The following is a 23,454-nucleotide window of genomic DNA, read 5'->3' as shown; positions in this document are numbered from 1 at the left end:
GTTTACTGTAATATCTTCGAGTGTTTTACATGTGCGTGTGGCGAATGTCATGTACATCCGTGTTAAATATCCGTGTGCTCTTCAACGCCATGGTATACACATGGGTTTGTATTAACTTCATTCGGTCCACTGTACAAAATCTACAATGTATAATATACTAATCTATAGGACCCTGTATGTGTTAACACAGAAATAACTGGTTAGATGACTTCATTCACAAAGGCTCCAAATTGCCTACAGGAATGTTGCTCATCAGTTGAGATGATTGTTATTTGGAATTCTTTGTTGGCCACTATATCCTGTTTGATTTTTTTTTTCACATCCAAGACAATATTCGCGTCGCCTTATAAATGGAGGCCCTTCACGCATATACGTATATCCAGCTAAGCTATTTCATATTTGCTGAAAACACTGGCCACCGTCGTATAAGTGAAATATTCTTGTGTACAGGGTACTTCGAAGAATATACTGGGTCTTTTATGGGTTATTAGAAACCACAAAAAATAAGAGGCCTAAAAATAGCCGTTCCCGGAAGTGCACTCTCTTGTTCTGTTAGTGCGTCACTGTTCCTGTGTAGTGCTTTGGCTCACAAACACCGCGGCGTGACCAATTTCAGGAATCCCGCGAGTTTACGCAGATATCAACGAGACATGATGGGCGCTCTCGCACACTAACGCAGCTAAATTGCGAGATTATACGGTACTTGCTAGTTTTAATACACATCTCGCATATCCGGGGCCTGTCGGCCCAACGGTGCCGTTAGCAGCTGCCGTAAAATCACACCTCTGTAGCTGCGTTATATAGTTCGCGAGAGCCCCCATACACCCTTTCTCGTCTCAACCTGTGTGAACTCGCGAGATTCCTGAAATGCCGACTCGGCTTATTGTGTGCTTTTGTAGGCTAGTGTAGACGGGAAATATTGGGTGACCATGCACTCCCGTAACTAATTCAGAACAGAAGATATGCAAATTTCTAGTAACAAAAACAATCTGCTTTATTTGAGAAGGATCCAGCTGTTCGACAATACACTGGAAATGACACCCAAAGATAGTTAAAAGTTAAATAAGTTACTAAAAACAACGCAGTTCTGGGAATAAGACATATGTGAAGATAAGTATCAGCCGTAAAATACAATTTGACTAAACATCCGGAGTTATACAGCTTCTCCATCAGACGCTCAAATTTAAAATCAGCTACGTTATTTTTTTTTCAGGGATTTTTTTTTCAGTTTCTTTATAAACGAACACCTCACTCGCATGAACAATGATCTATTTGCCGCATTTCTAGAATGGACAAGAGATATTGTTTCGCAGAGTTCTTAGTACATCAAATCCAAATCGCCACAGTCCGTTTTCCGTGATTTCATCCAAGTGAACATTTTTTCCTTTCAATGCCACTGTTTCCCCACGAATATTTCCAGGCAAACCTAAACGCTTCGTTTCACTTCATGTCACTAAGTTATCAAAACAGCAAAAAGTGTGAAGAAGATGGCCTCTCAACAAACACAACTTTTATGTCGTGGATTCCGATCCTCTTAAGCTGCCGACCAAACCTAGTCTTAGGCAGCTGTAATATAGTCACTTTTATTCATTACCCAGCGATGAGCATTTAACTGACCACTAATTCTGTAAAACTGTAAAACTACTTAGACCTGAATTCCTGAAATATTTATGGACAAACAGTAGAAAATGCATTACCTAGGTTGAAAAAGCATCAACTCTTCTTTTTGCTGGCTCTCTTATTTTTAATTTCTTTACTAGACCGTTTTGAGTGGGGTGGTTTTAAATAATCTGCTAGCGTTACAGTTTGTCTTGGACTGTTGATAATGCTTGTTGAGTCGACGTGAATGAAGCCGGCATCCTCTTTTTGAACCAGCAACATTCCATCTGGAGATTCCAGAGGTTCGCTTTGACCCCTTTCTTCGACCACTTCAAAGTCATCACCGGGTAAGTCTTCATTTGGCGTTTCTAGAAATTCAAATTCATCTTCGAACAGCGCGTCTCCGTCCACTTTAATCATGGACAATTCAAAGGGGGTCCCCCATGGACACTCGGGGTCCCTGTAGGTAAGACAATGATCTCCATCACAGGCGGCTTTGGGCTCTTCATGAGGAACCTCGCGAGAAACTTCTGCCACACAGCGTGACGTCTCCTCCAGCTGGCAGAGTTTTTGCTCGTCCATGTGATCTCCCAACATGACCGGTTCAAATTCCTCTGGCTCTTGCCGGCCGCTCAAGTACAGGTAAAGGCCGAGGTCAACGTCACCGTTCAAGTCTTGAAGCTCTTTCTGAGTCATACAATAGTTATCTGCCCTTCTTGAAATCTTCTGACCTTTGCACTTTGATTTTGACTTCTTATCACGGAAGCCTGTTCAACAAAAGAAAAAAGAGGAAATGATGGTTAAATTTCCCAAGATATATACCCAACTGGTTCACAAAATTCTCGTGCAGTTACGCAATGCCTCAGTCGTGATTCATGGTTGCCATGGTAATTGCGTGTACGTAACCTTAGGATTGCTATGGAAATTTTTCTCAAATTTAAATTGAACTGTCATTCCGAAGAAACGTTCCACCAAGATAAAAAAGCCAGAAGGGATTTAGCAGATTCTTATATTTTGGACATTCGGGGTACCATTTCGATGGAATGTGACTATCACCAAATGCCCAACGCGACCCCTGACCGTTACGTTTTGCGATTCTTGTAGAGAGTTTTACTGGGGAAGTAGTATGGGCTGCTTCACTTCAGATCATTAGTCTGTAGCCATGATGGTGGCCCACTCTTAAAAAATAAGGTAATGACAAATTATGAAGCATTACATATGAACTTACACCAGTTCCAGCGTCGTACTTTCAGATCTTGGCAACCGGAAGAGGCGTCTAGAGGTCTGGGGTAAGTTACTTCGTATAAGACTTCTGGGCCACCATCTTGAAATCCAAGGTTACTTTGTAAATTTCTACACCAGAAAAAAAGAACAAAAAGTAAAGAGTCAAGTTACTGTTATAAAGTGACAAATAAAGGTGGACAAGAAACCATTGTATATGCCAATGACTGTCCCTAGGTATTTAAGAGTGGTTCAGACAGCGTGCAAAGAACTCATGAATACAACTTGAGCCTCTACGGTTTGTTAGTATCAGTGTGTATTGCAATTAATAATTTTTTCTGGTATTGTTCTGGTATTGCTCAATGCGCTCTACGTCTTTAATGGTATTGTATCGTGACCTATTTGTATGTATGTTACATTGGTAAGGATAAACAAATGAAGTCAACACATGACACCGTAAACACAGGCTTCGTGTATCGTGTTACTGGTACAAGGATAAAGGATTCCGAGAAACATCAGTTAAATTCACTCAACCATGCGCAAATCCCACGCATTTGTACGGAAGGCAGAAGCCGCCAAAACACTATTCTCAAACGAAACAGTAACGCAAGGTCTATGCTCATTCTCCTCAATAAACACTCAAGTTCACCAAGGACTCGAGTTCTTCGATGACTCGAGCGTCAGGAATAGTACTTTGGCGGCCTCTGCCATCCACACTTTTGTGCCCGTTGGATACTGCAAACGTTGAATTTGTGCGGGTTATAGTATATGCGGGTTAAGCCGTGATTGTTATGAATTACTCTCTCTATGACCGACCCCTATAACCTTATGGTTTCAGGTAGACTGTAGTAAGGCTACGGACTATAAGCAGTAATTAGGAATTACCTTTCTATACGCTTTTACCTTACTATACACCTTAATTTGTAATAGTCGTGAACTAAAACAGCTGCACTAATTTCAAGTATTAAAAGAAAAAAAAAGAAAAAAACAACACATATCTACATGTATATGTACAATGACACATTGTATTGTGCACTCTAATAAAAGAAAATGGAAAACGCTAACACCAACCTTTAGTACCCTGCGTCAGAAGCTTGAAGCTATATGTATATACTGTGTTAAGCTTTATCCGCCGTCTAGACCAGTACTACATCTGTATATAGGACAAAGGCTATATGCATTGCACAAGCTAGCGTCAGCCTTATATCCGGCCCATACTTGGTATATAGGAGTCATCTATTTTACAAGCACAGCGGACCTTGCACAAAGTTCTTGCTGCATGAATGCGCCACGCTAATCGAGCACGGTCGAGCACTGACATGCATGCTCTCTGTGAGGGGCGCGGGTACAACCTGACTATATACAAGGACTGGGAATTAACGGAAAAAATCACTGAGAGGTGTAAGGTGTGTTTTATACCTTGGGCAAGATGATACTACAATGTGGCGTGCTTTACTCATCGTTTAACTGAATTCGCGAGACGGTCTCGTTAAATCATTACAATACAGCGTACAACATGTGGATATTTTACATTTTTACGATTGAAATTTATCTTAACAATTCCATGTCTTTTTATCTGAATTCTTATCTTCTTATAACGCGTACCATGCTTATAATATTTTAGTGATTGTTTCACTTTGTTCATTTTGTAGCCGGAAAAGAGCAAAACCATTTATGGCCACCTTAAATCAAATTTGTTTCAATAGCTAGGGCAGAAAAGGAGCAGGTTCAAACCCCGCCTTGGATTCCCTCGCTTTCACTGCCAATGGAGCCTAGTGACAATAAGAGGTCGACGGTAATCGTGTATCCTTTTGCACAGTCTAACATGCGTTGAAGACCACCTGTATTCCACCAATATGGTGGGCATATCTGTTGGTCGTATGAGGGGAGGTTCGTCATTAAGACACGAATTCCTCAAGGTACTGTGGAACCTCATAGAAACGCGTTGGCTTTGTTCAACTTTTAGCTTCATCTAGATGAACTCCAGATCATGATACCCATATCTACAACATGCCTATCTAGGAGACCTCTGTGACATATTCGCGTTAGAATGTATGTACATGTGTACGCTTGGGGTTTAACGGCGTACTTAACAATTTCACAGTCATATGACGACGAGTCATTACGTGCGTGTACATATACTTTGTCTTCTGGTGGCACAACGAGTCCATATGCCACAAAGGTGCTGCCGCCACTGAAGTATCATGCTGAACACACCAGACATGACACTTCACCCTGATACAATATACTGACACCGGGTCAACCAGTACTGTTTCTTTGCTTTAACCTCTTAGTGCTCAAGTGCCACATTTAAAGTACTTCGTATGACTCGACCAGGGTTTGGTCCCATGCCACCGAAGCAGCCAGCTTTAGAATGATCTAGATGCTCATCACCATGCATGTACATGGGGTGTGTGTTCAATTTGCCTTACTGGAAGCACAGTCAGTAGACATCTGAGAGCACTGCGCCTACGTTCCGGAAGCTCTGTCATGTCGTGTGAAGAGTTAAAATGCTGCCAGACAGGTCCATATAACTCTACCGACAGAATTCTGGATGGCCTCAGGGGTGCTATACTGACTGAGATCGAAAGGAACAAGGTTTAACAATAGTACAGAGCTGCTCCAGTACAGACCAATGCACGAATGAAACATATTCCTGTAATTACACGAGTGTTTAATGTATTTCTATGTAATACGCATATACGCCAACACATACTACATATACCTGACGGATCGTCCCTGAGGCTGCACTCTATCTGCTATATGGAACAGGAACGCACATTGCGTTCATTGATAACTGTGTTACCGTTGATACCAACGAGTTGCTTCAACACGCACTGAATGAGTATAGAACAAGATTATAAGTACCACGCTCAATATTTCATATTATAACATCAACCGTAATATATGTTATAGCACACACTTACTGTACAAACTAGCGACACAAACGAATTGGAGGTTATTCACGCCAGTGCATTGAAATAAATAGCAATAAGGTTTTTATAGACAAAATAAGTGAATGACTGGTTATGGTTTAACGCCACATTGGCAATAGTTCAGCGATATCGTGTAGAGAACATGTTAGAACCAGAAACGTAGGCTAAATAGTGAAGATGTCCTGTTACAGTATATGTGGTTGACAAAAAGGCTGATTCAGCACGTACACGACAAATGGAATGAAACCAAAGGCGAACTGTGTCAAACACACCAAATAGATTAATGTAATGGCACCTAAAGTGTGAAACTTTACCATGGTGTGTGCTACACACACAGGCCGTTAATGGAAGGGAATAACGAAGAGTTGGTTCACAACCCCACAACCAAACCAACACACGTTATTGTGTGCCACGTTAAAAATTCTATGTGCGGTACAAGTACAGTGTAAAATCTGTGGAAAGAATATCCATGCATGTAATGTGAAGGCCCGACGGGAATCATGTTCTCACAGTTTTTGGACTGTATTACATCAGGCAAGCATGGAGAAGACCTTGGGAATATATCAGAATGTTCAACCCGTTATGCTCAGTTACCAGGCACCATTGTGCCAGGTCCATTAGTTGGACGGAGTACTCATTGAGACAATGTGCAGATTTACAAGTTTGGGTAAGGGAAAGGAATGTTCACCGTAAAAAAAAAACTTACGGATACGCCCAACAGACATGAGGAATGTGAAATAAAGATAGTTTTGTTTTGGAAGTGAGTCAAACGTACCAACCATGTACATGCGTGACAGGAAATGAGTCAAAAGTAATTGCGTTTACAAGATTGGCATAAGATAACCACCAAAACCTATGATTTAGATGCGAACAATATGGCTTACCTTGATGAACTAACATGCAAATGATTGTGACGATAGGCTTGGTGAAACTGAACAAGGGCGGGAGGGGAGATGTACATGCAAAATCCTCTCACCGTTGCCCGAACACAGGTAACTAAAATTCGTCTACAACGATCACCTTTGTATTAAATAAGTGTAACTGTAAAAGACACAAAAAGAAACGGGGATGTTGAATTACGCTAGAGTGGCCATGATTACTGTCACGATCACATATATACAGCCTGTCTGGCCAAATGAAGCCACCTTATGTATCATACGTAGCCAGTTTGAAGGCGAAATGCGAACTGATTAACCAACAGATCTATACACTGATTACAACTGGAATAACACCAACGACTACGGAAGCAAGGTGTACAGTTGACAGAATGGCACTAAGGACAAATGGATGGATTGCAACATGCATCTCTGGAGGGCTAGGGAAGGAAATGGAAAACAGAAATGAAACAAACGGAAAACCATTTCCTCTTCAGTAAACGATAAAAAGAGTGAGGAGAGTTGTAAAAGAATTATGACAATGGTATATTACGAGATAAAATCAACACGTGCAGTGCGTCACAGCAATCTTGAGACAAGACACACCAAGAAACCGTGCTGTACCTTAAAGGTTTCGTTGGTGTTTTCTCCTTCTTGGAGCTTTGGGACAGTAATTTTCTATCGGCTGAGTGATGTCGTTGTACTCCTCTATAATGCTGATTATGAGAAGCAGACTTTTTTGGGGCTTTGAACATTTCTTCAGAGTCCGGACTCATCTGCTTGGATTTATCGCGCAATTCCCACGGGAAAGATGCCTTTCTCCTCGACTCGATTGGAAGAGCATTCCAAGCCACGTCCGATTCGTAGCTTATACAGCTGCAAGCGTCCTTGGAAGACAAATGACCGTGAAGGTAGTCCCCATATTTCTCCACCAGTGTAATTCCCAGTACAGGGCTGTTGATGCTGTTCAACTTCTCTTCAAACATCCTCCTAAACTGCATATGATCCTTTAACTTCTCCAGAAGGTCCCAACGTTTGTGCTTGTTCAGAGATACGTAGACGAGGCCCCGGTCGTTGGCCAGCTGCACTGGAATGCCGGCGCCTCCGGCGTCTTCGACGTCACGTAGGGACTCTAGCTCCCAGCACACAGGGGATGAGTTCGCGATATTGACGTCGCCTTTGGACGTCAGTTCGTAATCCGATTCCAAACCCTGCCCTCCGTTAAACAACTTACGGATGAAGAATCCTGAGGTTTGTCGCTTCATCAGGTAGTTCGTTTCGCCGAACTTCATGGTGGCGCCGTTATTCAGACCACACTTGCCGTTTTTCTGAACCATTGTTTACAAATCTTCAGCCGAGTCCTAAACACGAAATCAAAAGGGGGGAAGATAAGCTCAAGTGCCAAAATTTCACAAAGACATTGCATAACGGCTCCTCCAACACCTAATAGCAAGATTGCTAAGTAATTATAGACCTAATGCATAAGGCGACATATTTAGGCATACCCACTTACAATGAAGTCGGTTGGCGTAACACAGCCTATTACATGAAAAAGGTAGCTGATAAATATAGATCCCTTGTTCCATATATAGTAGAGGGTACCAACATGCAAATCATGGAAACTTCCAACACCTGTATGGATAGTCAACACTGGACACCATTTGAAATTCATCACAAGCCTCAGCTAAGTTCTAGCCGCCATGCAATACCAAGTACAATGCTATATTACAACAAACATACCTGTAAGACAACTCCACAAATACTCTTTGGACTTAATTAATATCCTGTAACTTTCCGCTACAGCGCGAGTAAAAAAGAATTTAATATGGCGCAGAAGCAAACGTCTGAAAATCCTCCACAAGCAAATGTCCGTTATGTGACCAACCTACGAACGTCAGTACGACAAATACCGTGCATTTATTCCTTACTATTACTGCCTCTTGTGTATCATTGAATATTAACAGAATGTTTACCACACAAGACTTTCCCAGATAAGGGCATATATTTATTTTCACCGATATATCAGACGAATAATCTCCCTGCGGTCTTCGAAATTTCTGACGGGCTGTTGGACCTCTGCAAATTGCGTAATACACTTCCTTCCAAAGCGACTTGGGATTGTTTCTATCCATGCAGCGTGTATAGTTTTGTGGCAAAAAACACTGTAACGTCAGTGTTCCAGATTTCCTGGTTCTTCTCGTCGACCACAAATTACATACTTTTTTTAATTCTACACAGTTCCTTTTGAGACTTAAGTTCATGAATTAAACTAGAGAATCTAAGTATTAATGCGACGACAATGCATGTATAGCCCACCGCTGTACGATGCCTGCCGTTATAGTATAGCCTGCATTACACAGTAATATATTGTTCCATTGATACCTGGGATTCGCAAGCTAACTGATCTATTAACTACATAGCACAAGCCATGTTCTTCCTATTATACACTTGTATCTCTGTGTTTTGTCAGGCTATGTATAGTTTTATATGCAGACAGCAGTATAGCTGACATTTAAATCCACAAGACAGGATAAACCAGCCAACTGTCCATGATATTTAGGCCCGTCGTCTCACCCTTCGCATTTAGCATATAAATCAAACAAAGGTAATCAACTTGTGGCATATCCTGAAAAGCAAAGCAGAAAGACGTCTGTGCAGTACTATATAATTACGTGTTGGCTGTAATATACTGAGAACAGGCCGTAGGAAGGTGGGGGGAGGGGGGGGGGGGGGGTAGCACGGCGCAATAACCCACGAACTTCCTTGGCTACCTCTCCGACCGTAGGTGAGAAGGTCTGCAGCAACCTGCGGATGGTCGTGGGTTTCCCCCAGGCTCTGCAAAGTTTTCTCCCACCATAAATTCTCTCTCTACCAACGTTATGTGTGAAATCTCCCGGATCCTCGGCGATATCTGGACCCTCACTTGATCATGATAGACTGCGATAGTGCCCTCCCCCCCCCCCCCCCCCTTTTCATGTATTTCCTACTTTTGCACACCCTAAACATTCTGCTTTATCCTACTTGTCGCGTTTGAACTTTTTCTTCGTCATTGCATGCATAGGTCGTATTTTTTTTACTTATTTCCTTTCTTATAGTAGTGCATGAGTAATTATCCAGATGACTTAATATATGTGCTGGTGTCTTAACCGACAGTTTAAGTTCACAATGTTAGCTTAATGGATATTGTGGCTATTTATATATACCAATGTCACATGCTAACATATATGCTAAAATCCGCCTTGCTAAAAGCATTATATACACCTGGATTGTAATCCACAAGATCGTTACCACAGGCCCCCATAATCTACAGGTAAAAAGTTCAGCCGTTCTCAGAGACGCATGTGACATATATAATGGTAACATGTGTGCTTTTGTGTATAGATGTATACCGTGATCACATGATAACATAGAGAGAGTAACTCCCCCTCCCCTCACTCCCCCCTCCACTTTCTATCTGAATCAACCCTGAACTGAAGCCCACTGTTAACATGCTGAAAAACGGCATGTTTCGGTTTCTTTCCTTTCACTCCTACATGCTAATTGTACTTATACAAATTTTGATATGATTTCAATGACCGATTTGTCGAGATCGGCCATAAATTATAACATAAGATCTATTGGGATCACAATTCTATTCATTCTACATGTATTTATTATTTATACTGAACAAACAGAAGTGGTGATCAATATATCTTATGTTATCCAACCCAGCTTCTAAATGCCATCGAGAGAAGTCAGCTATAAATTATTTCATACACAGCTCAAAAGGTCCCCATTTCAAAACTGGTGACTCAATGTTGCACAGATGCTTTACCAAATCCAAAGGGATATATGCTTTAGCTGGTGATGTCCACAGTTAAAATCCGTGCATCTGTATATCACCTGGATACATGTACTTAACGTTTACCCAAATACAATAACTTATTTATTTATTTGATTGTTGTTTTACGCCGTACTCAAGAATATTTCTCAAGAGCATTATGGGGGAGGAGTAAACCCGGCACAGCCCGGGGGAAAACCCACAAGCATTCGAAGGCTTCTGGAAGACCTTCCCACGTACGACCAGAGAGGAAGCGACCACAATGTGAGCGACTCCTCGGTCATTACGGTGCGTTAGCGGCGCTAACCAACTGAGCCACGGAGTCCCCGGTACAGCGTTGCATATATTGTTTTTGTGTTGAAATTTTCAGTGTGCAAACTACAGCAAAAATTTTTCATTTTGAACCTGTTCCAAATAATAATGAGAGTTTATAATTTACTGATGATATGCTGACCTTTTACGCCGTACGTAATGATACATCTGTATGACAACAGGAATGTTTACAAACTGACGAAAGACAAAATTACAAAGACAAAACAGTCGACGTTGTATCGCAATATCATATGCAGCTGTTCAGTGCAAAAGGGTCAGAAAGTCATCCAGGCAACTCTGGCGCCTGTCCATAATGAGGCCGGTTCACACTGGTCATTATTTTAGGATGTGGGTGGGGTTACATAAACCACAAGCAATGTAACACCTGTGCACGGGCTATAAGCCATGGAGGTGTATAAATATATGTAGCATTCAGTCCCTCGTGTATATGCATGGATCGACACTGTATATATATATATAATGTTGTGCGTACGTAAACACACAGGTAGCCAGACTTCAATCACCATGACACTGCAATCTGGTATGTGCATAACGCAGGTATACGTGCACAAGAAAGTTTACTATTATCATGCCCTACAGTTTCTCTACAGCGGTGGTTGAATAAAAGACAGCAGCAATTAACCATGAATAAGACTTTCCATTTAACAAGCACCTGTATATACATATACAATGTAAAATTTTGCGTGCAGTCGTTCCTCAGAAACCCTATATAGCGTATAATCTTCCCTTAATTTAGTTGTATAAGACAAAGTTCACTAGCCTTGTCCAGTTGCCCTCTGTATACATGTAGGTGAAACGAATGGGTTTAAGTTTCTATTTCTGAAATTAGGGTGATGTCACTTTAACACTTCTGGCGGGAAAACTATTACCCGTAGCTCGAGTGAATGAGTTAGTGCTTGGGGTTTAACGTCGTACTTAACAATTTTTCAGTCATATGGCGACGAAAGAATCCTTAGAGTGCATGTGATGTGCCTCTTTGTTGCAGGGCGGATTTCCACTGCTCTATCATCTAGTGCTGCTTCACTGAGACGCCTTACCGAATGCAAGTAAGTTGCCCCGCCCGAGCCATTATACTGATACAGGTCAACCAGTCGTTCTTCTGTCCACTTCATGTTGAACGCCAAGCGAGGAAGTTACAACTTCCTCTTTTAAGGTCTTAGATTCGTAGCTTGAATATGTTCGTATGCCACGGATTGTACATGTATATACCTTGGGCTACAATTTGGTACAGATTACAAGTCCCCAACAACGCTGCATAAGACAATGGTGACGTGCATTGCAGATGAAAATGCGGTGTGCAACTATGCTCAGCAGTCAGTATATACCTTCACACTGTTCAATGGCTCACTGCCGCTTCGCTGTAGGGTGGACAAAGAGCTAACTTCTGGTGAATCGAGAATGTCAGCGCAAAGACTCTGGTTGAACAGCAACATTTAGTCCCCATCCAAATCAAAAAAGCACCCTTCCCCTCCTCTTACAGACGTTGCATGGTGGGGTTATATCGCTTAAAATGCACCTTAAGTACAACTTTCAGCTTTTGTGCTTTTGGCCTACGCCTATGCGATGCTCGTCTCACATATAAGATGGACGTTAAGTAGATGCTTACTACAGATCTAACGGTAGTGGCCTGCGTTTTTTCTTACTAGTCTACACACTTTGGTGATATTCAACTTCAGCGAAGCATACACCAGCTGTCTGTAATTGCCATCTACGAGAGGACCTATTTTACTCTACCCCTTCTCTCGTTTTAGTCTATAGATATCCAGAATGTTTGGATAACATCTAGAAGATGCCAACTTGTATCGTGCTTCGTGCAATGCAAATAAACGTACAATATCATACAAAACTGGCCCCAAAAGTGACTATTTTCATACGCCTTACCAGATCAATTCACAACACTGAATGGCATGCGTGCAGGATTGTACGAGGTATCAGTGTATGGTGCAGTGACGCATTCACGATACGGTATATTAAAACACTTACTCCAAAAGCTGATAATTATTGTTTATTTCTTTTCATTTGATTTATCTGCCAAAGGTCTAGCAGATTTAGTTATCTGTTATATTTGTTTTATTATCTGTTTTATTTAGTTACCTAGCAGATGGGTTATCTATTTAATAAAATTCTTCACCACAAACACAATTTAGCTAAGTTGTAGAGTGCATCTTACGGTTACCTTTTTTCAACTGGGACTGGAAAGTTAATAGCGTTTTTGTCACCTTTGATTTGAAACAATTATTGGTATCGGTACAGACAACTTGGATAACTTACTTTTGACAGCCATACTCGAGAAATGTTGTTATTCATGTTTTTTTATCAGCTCATACTCGAGTGACATGATCTGCTTCCGTTTTGACATCACAGAAAAACTCCCCCAGATCAGGCAGCCTTAAAACGACCATGACTTTTTATGTCTTTCTGGCATGCTCAGAATGCAAGTTAAATTTCTTTCAAAACAAGTATTCAAAATACCGACATACTACTAAATACCTGCACGTTGTCAATGTGTGTCTTGATTTCCTTGAAAGATATATATATATCATGTATTGCTATGTAATTAATTTATTTAACAGCTAGTATATATTTAGTTCATTTTGAAGGTATGAAAATGGTTCACACATATTAAGAGAATTAAGGTATCCAGGGCTTTTCAGGTGAATGAATAATGTAAATGCCTGATAGCTATTAATAGCACGTTATAATGATACATGTATTGGCATGCTAAAGGCCTATGTACATACATGAACTCCAGGTCTAGTGTCTCCATGAACAAGCACCTGTCAATGTTGAACAAGCTGAACAGAAAACAGCTTTACACAACAAAATCTTTCTTACAACTAAACGTATGTTTAAAATATGTCTTGGGCAAACACTGCAAGCAATTTTCTTTTTTAAACTTTTGAAACACACAGCCCAGGTTTTCAACAACTGCAAGGTAAACTTTATCTTGCTCTAATAACAAAAGCTCTGTTACCTGTCAGGCCACAATCTAGATTGCTCCAGGGAATGATATTTGATCCCATTCCACAAGGTCTTTTTCCCAATTATGGTATGTGACCTACCTAATCGACCTAAAATTTTTCCAGATTTTGGTAGTTCTATTGATTTTAAGAAATGTTAGCGTCAGAGGTAATATTTCATGACATTTATTTGCCTCCAAATATGCTCTTTTGTGGCTGAATTTTTAGGTCATTTAATGTACATGTCAGTTAAATACCAGTTAACTGTAAAGTACACACAGCTCCCTGGTATACCTTTTTTCCACAAAAATATGCAGTTTTGCGTTAAAACTTCTCCAACTAAGGCTTCCAAAATATGTGAATCATGCCATTCCTGAACAAAGCTTTATACATGATGTAAGCCCATTTATTCGGCTAATATCTACCTGTCGGCTGACGTTACTTTTTCTTACTTTCACGGTAGCTCAGGTTGTTCCAACCAGTATTCACACTTAACTCTTCACACTAGCCTCATCCTTGCTCACATAGAACAACTGGATTTTCAGTAATGGTCAAAGTTAACACAAACTGTCAACATTTAAAGGAAGATGTCAACACTTGTGTCTCAACAAAAACTGGTTTGATAATATGAATTTACTGATTTCTCTCTGAAAGAAAAAAAATTGATTGCTATTTCTACTACTATTATTATTATTACTAGGCAAAAACGAGACTAAAAGTATAAAGGTTCCTGTACACCATTAAATAATATATGACAAAAAAAAAACATACAGCATGGCAACTAGACAAAAGTTGCACAATCAATGCACAATTAACATAGCCTTTGTTACCCATCACAATAGTGTCACAACTTCCTCATCACTTGTTTAAAACATTCACCTCATTAGTAGAGTAATAACATAATATTGTCGGTCAAATACATGTATTTTCATTTGTTCCCGGTGCACTGTGCAGGTCAAAATTCCATGATCCCTTTTAAACTCTTGTCAGTTTTTTTCTTTTTCTTTTTTGTTTCATGTAGCTTGGCTCGTTGATGTCACTGCCCTGTCTATCTGACAGTCACTCTGCATGGATATAGAGCTACGCAGTTTAAGCCTTGGGCGGTTTATGGGCACAGCATGAAGTCAACGGCTATAATATTACCCTGTGAGAGTTGAACCCCTGTTTTCCTCGGTGTACGGAATAAAGCATAAATTAACTCTGATCACTGAAACTTACAGCATATAAAGTTATATATTAAAGAAATGAGACTCTGTGAGAGTTGAACCCCTGTTTTCCTCGGTGTACGGAATAAAGCATAAATTAACTCTGATCACTGAAACTTACAGCATATAAAGTTATATATTAAAGAAATGAGACTCTGTGAGAGTTGAACACCTGTTTTCCTCGGTGTTCTGAATAAAGCATAAATTAACTCTGATCACTGAAAATTACAGCATATAAAGATATATATTAAAGAAATGAGACCCTGTGAGAGTTGAACACCTGTTTTCCTCGGTGTTCTGAATAAAGCCTAAATTAACTCTGATCACTGAAAATTACAGCATATAAAGATATATATTAAAGAAATGAGACCCTGTGAGAGTTGAACCTCTCTTTTTCCTGGTGCACTGACTGAAGCATGTTAAGTGGCCTGGATCATCCAATCATGTTAAAGCAATGTAATACCTCATGTTCATAGGGTGTATCAGTGAAATGAGACTCAAAAAGAGTTTGTTCTGTCGTCTTTTGTGTACACTGATACATGAATGTACCTTTATCATGCAATGTCACAGCACAAACATGGAAAACATCCCACGCACAGGCTAATGTGATTAACTTCACTGCACAATCACCTGTGCAAGCACTGAATCATCATTAAAAATAGTCTTCTAACCAGACCCAACATCTAAAGAAGGGGCCTACTTTAACTACCTTAAATGACCATAAATTCCGTCCGTGCCCACCTTGCCCGTTTTTCCTGATTCTGGGAGTTCGATTGATTTTAGAAAAGAGTGTAGAGATCTGCATGGAGCATGGGATTCTACTGGCAAAATGTCAGTTTCAGCACCAAAAATAATATTTTGTGACATTTATTTGCCTCTAATAATGCACTTTTTTGGGCGAAATTTTAGGGCATTTATGGTATTTATTGAGCTTTTGAAAGAATTTCCTTCTTTATTTTCTCTCTTTTTCATTAGCCAGAATAAACAAAAATCCCCCACTGACCTACATGTACTCTGTTTTTTTCTGACAGGGTTGGGTTACACCCACCAAAGAATTTTTTACGGATGGCCTTGTAGCTTGCCACCACAACAACGTGCCCACACACAGTGAGGAGGTAAGGACGTGTAATCATAACATTTTTAATCGCTCTCATCACCTCTAGTGCACTTCATGCTTATTATAAACCCTATCACATATACCCCAGCTGAATATTTCACTGGTCTTTTTAAATCATATAAAATTTGAACAACTAATAAAATTATACAATTCTTTAATATGTTTTACTAGGTTTCCTGTTCTTTGTTGTGTCTCCTAATGTCAAAAAAGTAAATGAATCAGGCAAAACAAAACAACCCTTTACATAAGTATTGCCTCAGTTTATTTTTTATTTATTCTGGGCAGTTTCAGAACATTACCAGAGCAACAAAAATGTCTTTGATGACAAGTGACTGAGTGAACTATTTTTTCTACTCTCATACTGTCTTGATATTTTTTACATGCATCATATTACATGGCTTATGAACATTGTGTTTATCTATATCACATTATAAACAGGGCTGCATTAGAGTCAGAATAACATGCACGATACAATCTTGATTATTAACCCAAGAGCAAAGAGCCCACACACTCAATCCCCACCAACCCTGGGGTGACTCTGAACAGAGTCAGAGGCTAGAGAGCTATCTCATTACCTTCTCCACCCTGAAGAATTAACAGCAGGGTTTAAACAGTATTGTTTAACGAGGGTATGAATGGATAGAAAAAAAAACACTTTTTGTGATATTTTTTTTCTGGTCACACCTCTTAAAATCTCAAGGTGTTTTTTGTTGATTGGGTACATTCTTTGGATCATACAGACCAAATCTCATTAACTTTCAACTATTTTTAATTCATAAAATTTTTTACTTTTCATTTTTCTTATCTCCCTCAGGTTAATTAAAACTAACTCTCTCATACAAAGGGGTGTAGGATATGAAACAGCCAGTACACATTCAGCACTCTGACACAACTTATTACTGCGGCCCCCATCCCTGGGAAAAGACATAGGCCTACGGCCTCTGGGTGCATCCAAATTACATGGGGTAAACCACAAGAACACAGGCATACCAATTTAGATAAAGCTGCAAATTAAACCGCTTTACAGTCTAACATGCACAATACAATATTTTAGTGCTACAGTAGCACGCAGAGTGTTAGTGTCTGTAGCAACATATACAAACCATGACACTCACTAACACTTGCTATCCACCTATCTGTATCTTAGAAGTTACATGCAGTTCGAAGTAGCAAAATATTGATTCGACAACACACTGCAAGCCTTGATACATATCATTGTCAAACAAGTCTATTCACGGTTTCTGGTACCTGTTGTAAACAAGTCATTCGTCTCTTTGATGCTCTTATGCATTTCGTTTCATCATCCAGGGCAATAGATGTATTTTAGCTGTGTCAGCAAGTTTTTGTAGCTTAACAGTTAACTCTCGCCGTGAAGGTTAAATGCTTTAGACGTCTACTGAAAATGAACAACATATTGGTGCAGATTCCTGTATACGTTTAGCAATCGATTCTGATCTGATCTGATCTGATTGGAAGGCATCGCTACTTTACACCTGTCATTCATCAATGAGAAATAATCCCTCCAGGAACCGATATATGCTCAGCAAATCTTTGAAAAGGAGCCCTCTGTCCGCCATAACAGCTGATAACTGTCAGTGACGCGGGCAGTCTACCGCGGCATTTCGCCAAAATTTCATCAGCATTTACATCTGCACTCCTGCGCATTTTCAGTGAGATTTCTTGAAAAATGCCTGCCAGATGACTTACCGATTCGTAACCAATGCTGTATCGATCAATCAGTCTGTCTGAAGCGGCGTTTTCTTTCCGATCCAACCGACTCTTCGTCAGAGGTGAAATGTCACAAACGTCAAAATCTGCTTCGTGTATTTGTTTACGTTGAGAAATGTCAAACTCAAAGCGAGGCTGCTGGGGCTATTTTCAAGTCTGACGTCATTCAACTGGGCTTTGAATGGCGCAGTGCGAGTGAGGCTCTAGACGAGGGGGCATGCAATGACTCGCCTGCTTTAAAAGAATGCACCACTGCTTTATTTCAACGTGATTTATACAAAGTTTCAGTGATTCCAGACTTGTGTAAAACTTTAAAACTCTACGGCATCCACCTAAGAGGATTTCTACAAGTAATCATCTACTCGCAGCTTTTAACTTATGACATATACTTATGCCCCGCCCACTCGAACCTCTATTTTTAAAAACCAACCAAGCGCGTGGTATCTCTTTCACGCCTTACTTCATGCATATTTCACCCCTAATTATCACGTGGTTGAATCATGTGATCCATACCGGACTTAAAAACAAAGCAGTGACAAAACATCTTACAATTAAGAAAAAATAATACAAAACAATAAATAAAGAGAAAAAAAAATAATCAGAACTGACATTCGCAAAACTTATTATAGGCTTACAACAATTAGATCTGAAGTCGTGACATGCCAGTATTCGTAACCACTGCCAAGATCTTAAGTCAAAGTTGTGAAGTAACGGCGAAAAGTTCAGTAGAGCAATGGTGTTTGTTGTGCCTGCCGAGTATCTGGGACTAATATAGCGGGCTAGTTAAATTAGTCCCATCGTACAGACATACCGGTATGCAAATTTGCGTATTCTTTGTAATGTACATGACCATAAATTTAGCCCATGACAAACATGCCCATTTTTCCTGATTCTGAGAGTTTAGAAATGCGTTTCGAAGGTAGCATGGAATGACATTCTACTGGAAAATTATAAAGTCTGCACCAAAAATAATATTTTGTCGGTAACGTTTATTTGCCGCGAACATTCACTTTTGTGGGCGAAATTTGAAGTCATTTTGGTTAAATTCAATATGGATATATATATATATATATATATATATATATATATATATATATATCTGGAAGATTATTGCCGGTGATGACGTCATATGGAAGTTTGTTCTCTGCATATAAATAATTTCATGTGAAAGTTTGTCATGACTACTTACATATATTAGTTTTGAATATATAGTTGTAATAAATGCATGTGGAGTGAGTGAGTGCTTGGGGTTTAACGTCATACTATGCATGTGGAATTTTGCTCTGTAATAACTGCACATGCAAGACAACTATCTGTAATATCTACATATGGACGTTAATTATTTTCTGTAATTATTAGCCTACAAAAGTTCACTATTCATAATATTTCTACATGAGCATTACTTTTCCATAACCCTTTTCTTCTCTAAGTCAGGCAGTCAAGTAGCACTCTGCACGAAGTCTTATTAATCATGACCCCTAGCATATTTAGCAGTTCTCTCTACATTCCTCTGTGTGGAAATATAGCAGAAAGCATATAAATTTCTATCAAAGGCCTACAGAAGTATTTCATTTATAGAGCAGCATGTCTTTTGTGACCTAATATCTTCAATATTACTGGTAGTGCAAATATAAAACTGACATCATGTGGATTTGAACCTCTGGTCACAGGGATATCAGGATACAACAGCTTGTTTGACAATGCATTATTTAGTGGGACAATATAGGATTTATGCACAGTCACAAGCTGGATTCAAACATGGAACCTTCACAAACTTGTCATTAATCAGAACCCACAGGTCTGGCAGCATTGGTATTTTTACTTAATCAGAACCCACAGGTCTGACAACATTGGTACTTTTACTTAATCAGAACCCACAGGTCTGACAGCATTGGTACTCTTACTTAATCAGAACCCACAGGTCAGACAACATTGGTACTCTTACTTAATCAGAACCCACAGGTCTGGCAACAGTGGTACTCTTACTTAATCAGAAATCACAGGTCTGGCAACAGTGGTATTTTTACTTAATCAGAAATCACAGGTCTGACAGCATTGGTATTTTTACATAATCAGAGCCCACAGGTCTGACAACATTGGTATTTTTACTTAATCAGAACCCACAGGTCTGACAACATTGGTACTCTTACTTAATCAGAACCCACAGGTCTGACAACATTGGTACTCTTACTTAATCAGAACCCACAGGTCTGACAACATTGGTACTCTTACTTAATCAGAACCCAGAGGTCTGACAACATTGGTACTCTTACTTTATCAGAACCCACAGGTCTGGCAACAGTGGTATTTTTACTTAATCAGAAATCACAGGTCTGACAACATTGGTACTTTTACTTAATCAGAACCCACAGGTCTGACAACATTGGTACTCTTACTTAATCAGAACCCACAGGTCTGACAACATTGGTACTCTTACTTAATCAGAACCCACAGGTCTGGCAACAGTGGTATTTTTACTTAATCAGAAATCACAGGTCTGGCAACAGTGGTATTTTTACTTAATCAGAAATCACAGGTCTGACAACATTGGTATTTTTACTTAATCAGAAATCACAGATCTGACAGCATTGGTATTTTTACTTAATCAAAACCCACACGTCTGACAACATTGGTATTTTTACTTAATGAAAACCCGCCTGTCTGGCAGCATTGGTATTTTTACTTATTCAGAAATCACAGGTCTGGCAACAGTGGTACTCTTACTTAATCAGAAATCACAGGTGTGACAGCACTGGTATTTTTACTTAATCAGAAATCACAGGTCTGGCAACAGTGGTATTTTTACTTAATCAGAAATCACAGGTCTGACAACATTGGTATTTTTACTTAATCAGAAATCACAGGTCTGACAACATTGGTATCTTTACTTAATCAGAACTCACAGGTGTGACAGCACTGGTACTTTTACTTAATCAGAAATCACAGATCTGACAGCATTGGTATTTTTACTTAATCAAAACCCACAGGTCTGACAACATTGGTATTTTTACTTAATGAAAACCCGCCTGTCTGGCAGCACTGGTACTTTTACTTAATCAGAAATCACAGGTGTGACAGCATTGGTATCTTTACTTAATCAGAAATCACAGGTGTGACAGCACTGGTATTTTTACTTAATCAGAAATCACAGGTCTGACAACATTGGTATTTTTACTTAATCAAAAATCACAGGTCTGACAACATTGGTGTTTTTACTTAATCAGAACCCACAGGTCTGACAACATTGGTATTTTTACTTAATCAGAACCCACAGGTCTGACAACATTGGTATTTTTACTTAATCAAAACCCACATGTCTGGCAGCATTGGTATTTTTACTTAATCAGAAATCACAGGTCTGGCAACAGTGGTATTTTTACTTAATCAGAAATCACAGGTCTGACAACATTGGTATTTTTACTTAATCAGAACCCACAGGTCTGACAACATTGGTATTTTTACTTAATCAGAACTCACAGGTGTGACAGCACTGGTACTTTTACTTAATCAGAACTCACAGGTCTGACAGCATTGGTATCTTTACTTAATCAGAAGTCACAGGTCTGACAGCATTGGTATCTTTACTTAATCAGAACTCACAGGTCTGACAGCATTGATATCTTTACTTAATCAGAAGTCACAGGTCTGACAACATTGGTACTCTTACTTAATCAGAAATCACAGGTCTGGCAACATTGGTATTTTTACTTAATCAGAAATCACAGGTCTGACAACATTGGTATCTTTACTTAATCAGAACTCACAGGTCTGACAGCATTGGTATTTTTACTTATTCAGAACCCACAGGTCTGACAACATTGGTATTTTTACTTAATCAAAACCCACATGTCTGGCAGCATTGGTATTTTTACTTAATCAGAAATCACAGGTCTGGCAACAGTGGTATTTTTACTTAATCAGAAATCACAGGTCTGACAACATTGGTATTTTTACTTAATCAGAAATCACAGGTCTGACAACATTGGTATTTTTACTTAATCAGAACTCACAGGTGTGACAGCACTGGTACTTTTACTTAATCAGAACTCACAGGTCTGACAGCATTGGTATCTTTACTTAATCAGAACTCACAGGTCTGACAGCATTGGTATTTTTCTTAATCAGAACTCACAGGTGTGACAGCACTGGTACTTTTACTTAATCAGAACTCACAGGTCTGACAACATTGGTACTCTTACTTAATCAGAAATCACAGGTCTGGCAACATTGGTATTTTTACTTAATCAGAAATCACAGGTCTGGCAACATTGGTATTTTTACTTAATCAGAACTCACAGGTCTGGCAACATTGGTATTTTTACTTAATCAGAAATCACAGGTCTGGCAACAGTGGTATTTTTACTTAATCAGAAATCACAGGTCTGGCAACATTGGTATTTTTACTTAATCAGAAATCACAGGTCTGACAGCATTGGTATCTTTACTTAATCAGAACTCACAGGTCTGACAGCATTGGTATTTTTACTTAATCAGAACTCACAGGTGTGACAGCACTGGTACTTTTACTTAATCAGAACTCACAGGTCTGACAGCATTGGTATCTTTACTTAATCAGAACTCACAGGTCTGACAACATTGGTACTCTTACTTAATCAGAAATCACAGGTCTGACAGCATTGGTATTTTTACATAATCAGAACCCACAGGTCTGACAACATAGGTATTTTTACTTAATGAAAACCCACCTGTCTGGCAGCATTGGTATTTTTACTTAATCAGAAATCACAGGTCTGGCAACAGTGGTACTCTTACTTAATCAGAAATCACAGGTGTGACAGCACTGGTATTTTTACTTAATCAGAAATCACAGGTCTGACAACATTGGTATTTTTACTTAATCAAAAATCACAGGTCTGACAGCATTGGTATTTTTACTTAATCAGAACCCACAGGTCTGACAACATTGGTATATTTACTTAATCAAAACCCACATGTCTGGCAGCATTGGTATTTTTACTTAATCAGAACTGACAGGTCTGACAACATTGGTATTTTTACTTAATCAAAACCCACATGTCTGGCAGCATTGGTATTTTTACTTAATCAGAAATCACAGGTCTGACAACATTGGTATTTTTATTTAATCAGAACCCACAGGTCTGACATTGGTATTTTTACTTAATCAAAACCCACATGTCTGGCAGCATTGGTATTTTTACTTAATCAGAAATCACAGGTCTGACAGCACTGGTACTTTTACTTAATCAGAACTCACAGGTCTGACAGCATTGGTATCTTTACTTAATCAGAACTCACAGGTCTGGCAGCATTGGTATTTTTACTTAATCAGAAATCACAGGTCTGACAGCACTGGTACTTTTACTTAATCAGAACTCACAGGTCTGACAGCATTGGTATCTTTACTTAATCAGAACTCACAGGTCTGACAGCATTGGTATTTTTACTTAATCAAAAATCACAGGTCTGACAGCATTGGTATTTTTACTTAATCAGAACGCACAGGTCTGACAGCATTGGTATTTTTACTTAATCAGAACGCACAGGTCTGACAGCATTGGTATCTTTACTTAATCAGAACGTATGTCATTGATACTTTTGGTTACAAGTGTTTGTTTCATTGCTGTTTAATGCCATAGTAACGAAGTTTTCACTTATACGATGGTGACCTACTTTTACCG

General features: G+C 39.4%; 1 protein-coding gene across 1 annotated transcript; it reads right to left on the bottom strand.

The window, feature by feature from the left end:
* Positions 1 to 978: 978 nt before the first annotated feature.
* Positions 979 to 17,896, bottom strand: LOC135463674 (uncharacterized). Its single transcript, XM_064741054.1, has 4 exons — positions 17,774 to 17,896; positions 7,256 to 7,992; positions 2,828 to 2,952; positions 979 to 2,366 (listed from the first exon to the last, which is right to left on the bottom strand). The coding sequence occupies exons 2-4, from the start codon at positions 7,966 to 7,968 to the stop codon at positions 1,714 to 1,716; spliced, it is 1,491 nt and encodes a 496-aa protein (XP_064597124.1). The 5' UTR covers positions 7,969 to 7,992; positions 17,774 to 17,896; the 3' UTR covers positions 979 to 1,713.
* Positions 17,897 to 23,454: the final 5,558 nt, after the last annotated feature.

The sequence above is a fragment of the Liolophura sinensis genome, chromosome 3 (genome assembly GCF_032854445.1).
Source record: "Liolophura sinensis isolate JHLJ2023 chromosome 3, CUHK_Ljap_v2, whole genome shotgun sequence".
NCBI classification, from domain to species: domain Eukaryota; kingdom Metazoa; phylum Mollusca; class Polyplacophora; order Chitonida; family Chitonidae; genus Liolophura; species Liolophura sinensis.
This window is presented reverse-complemented; position numbering and strand designations above follow the sequence as displayed.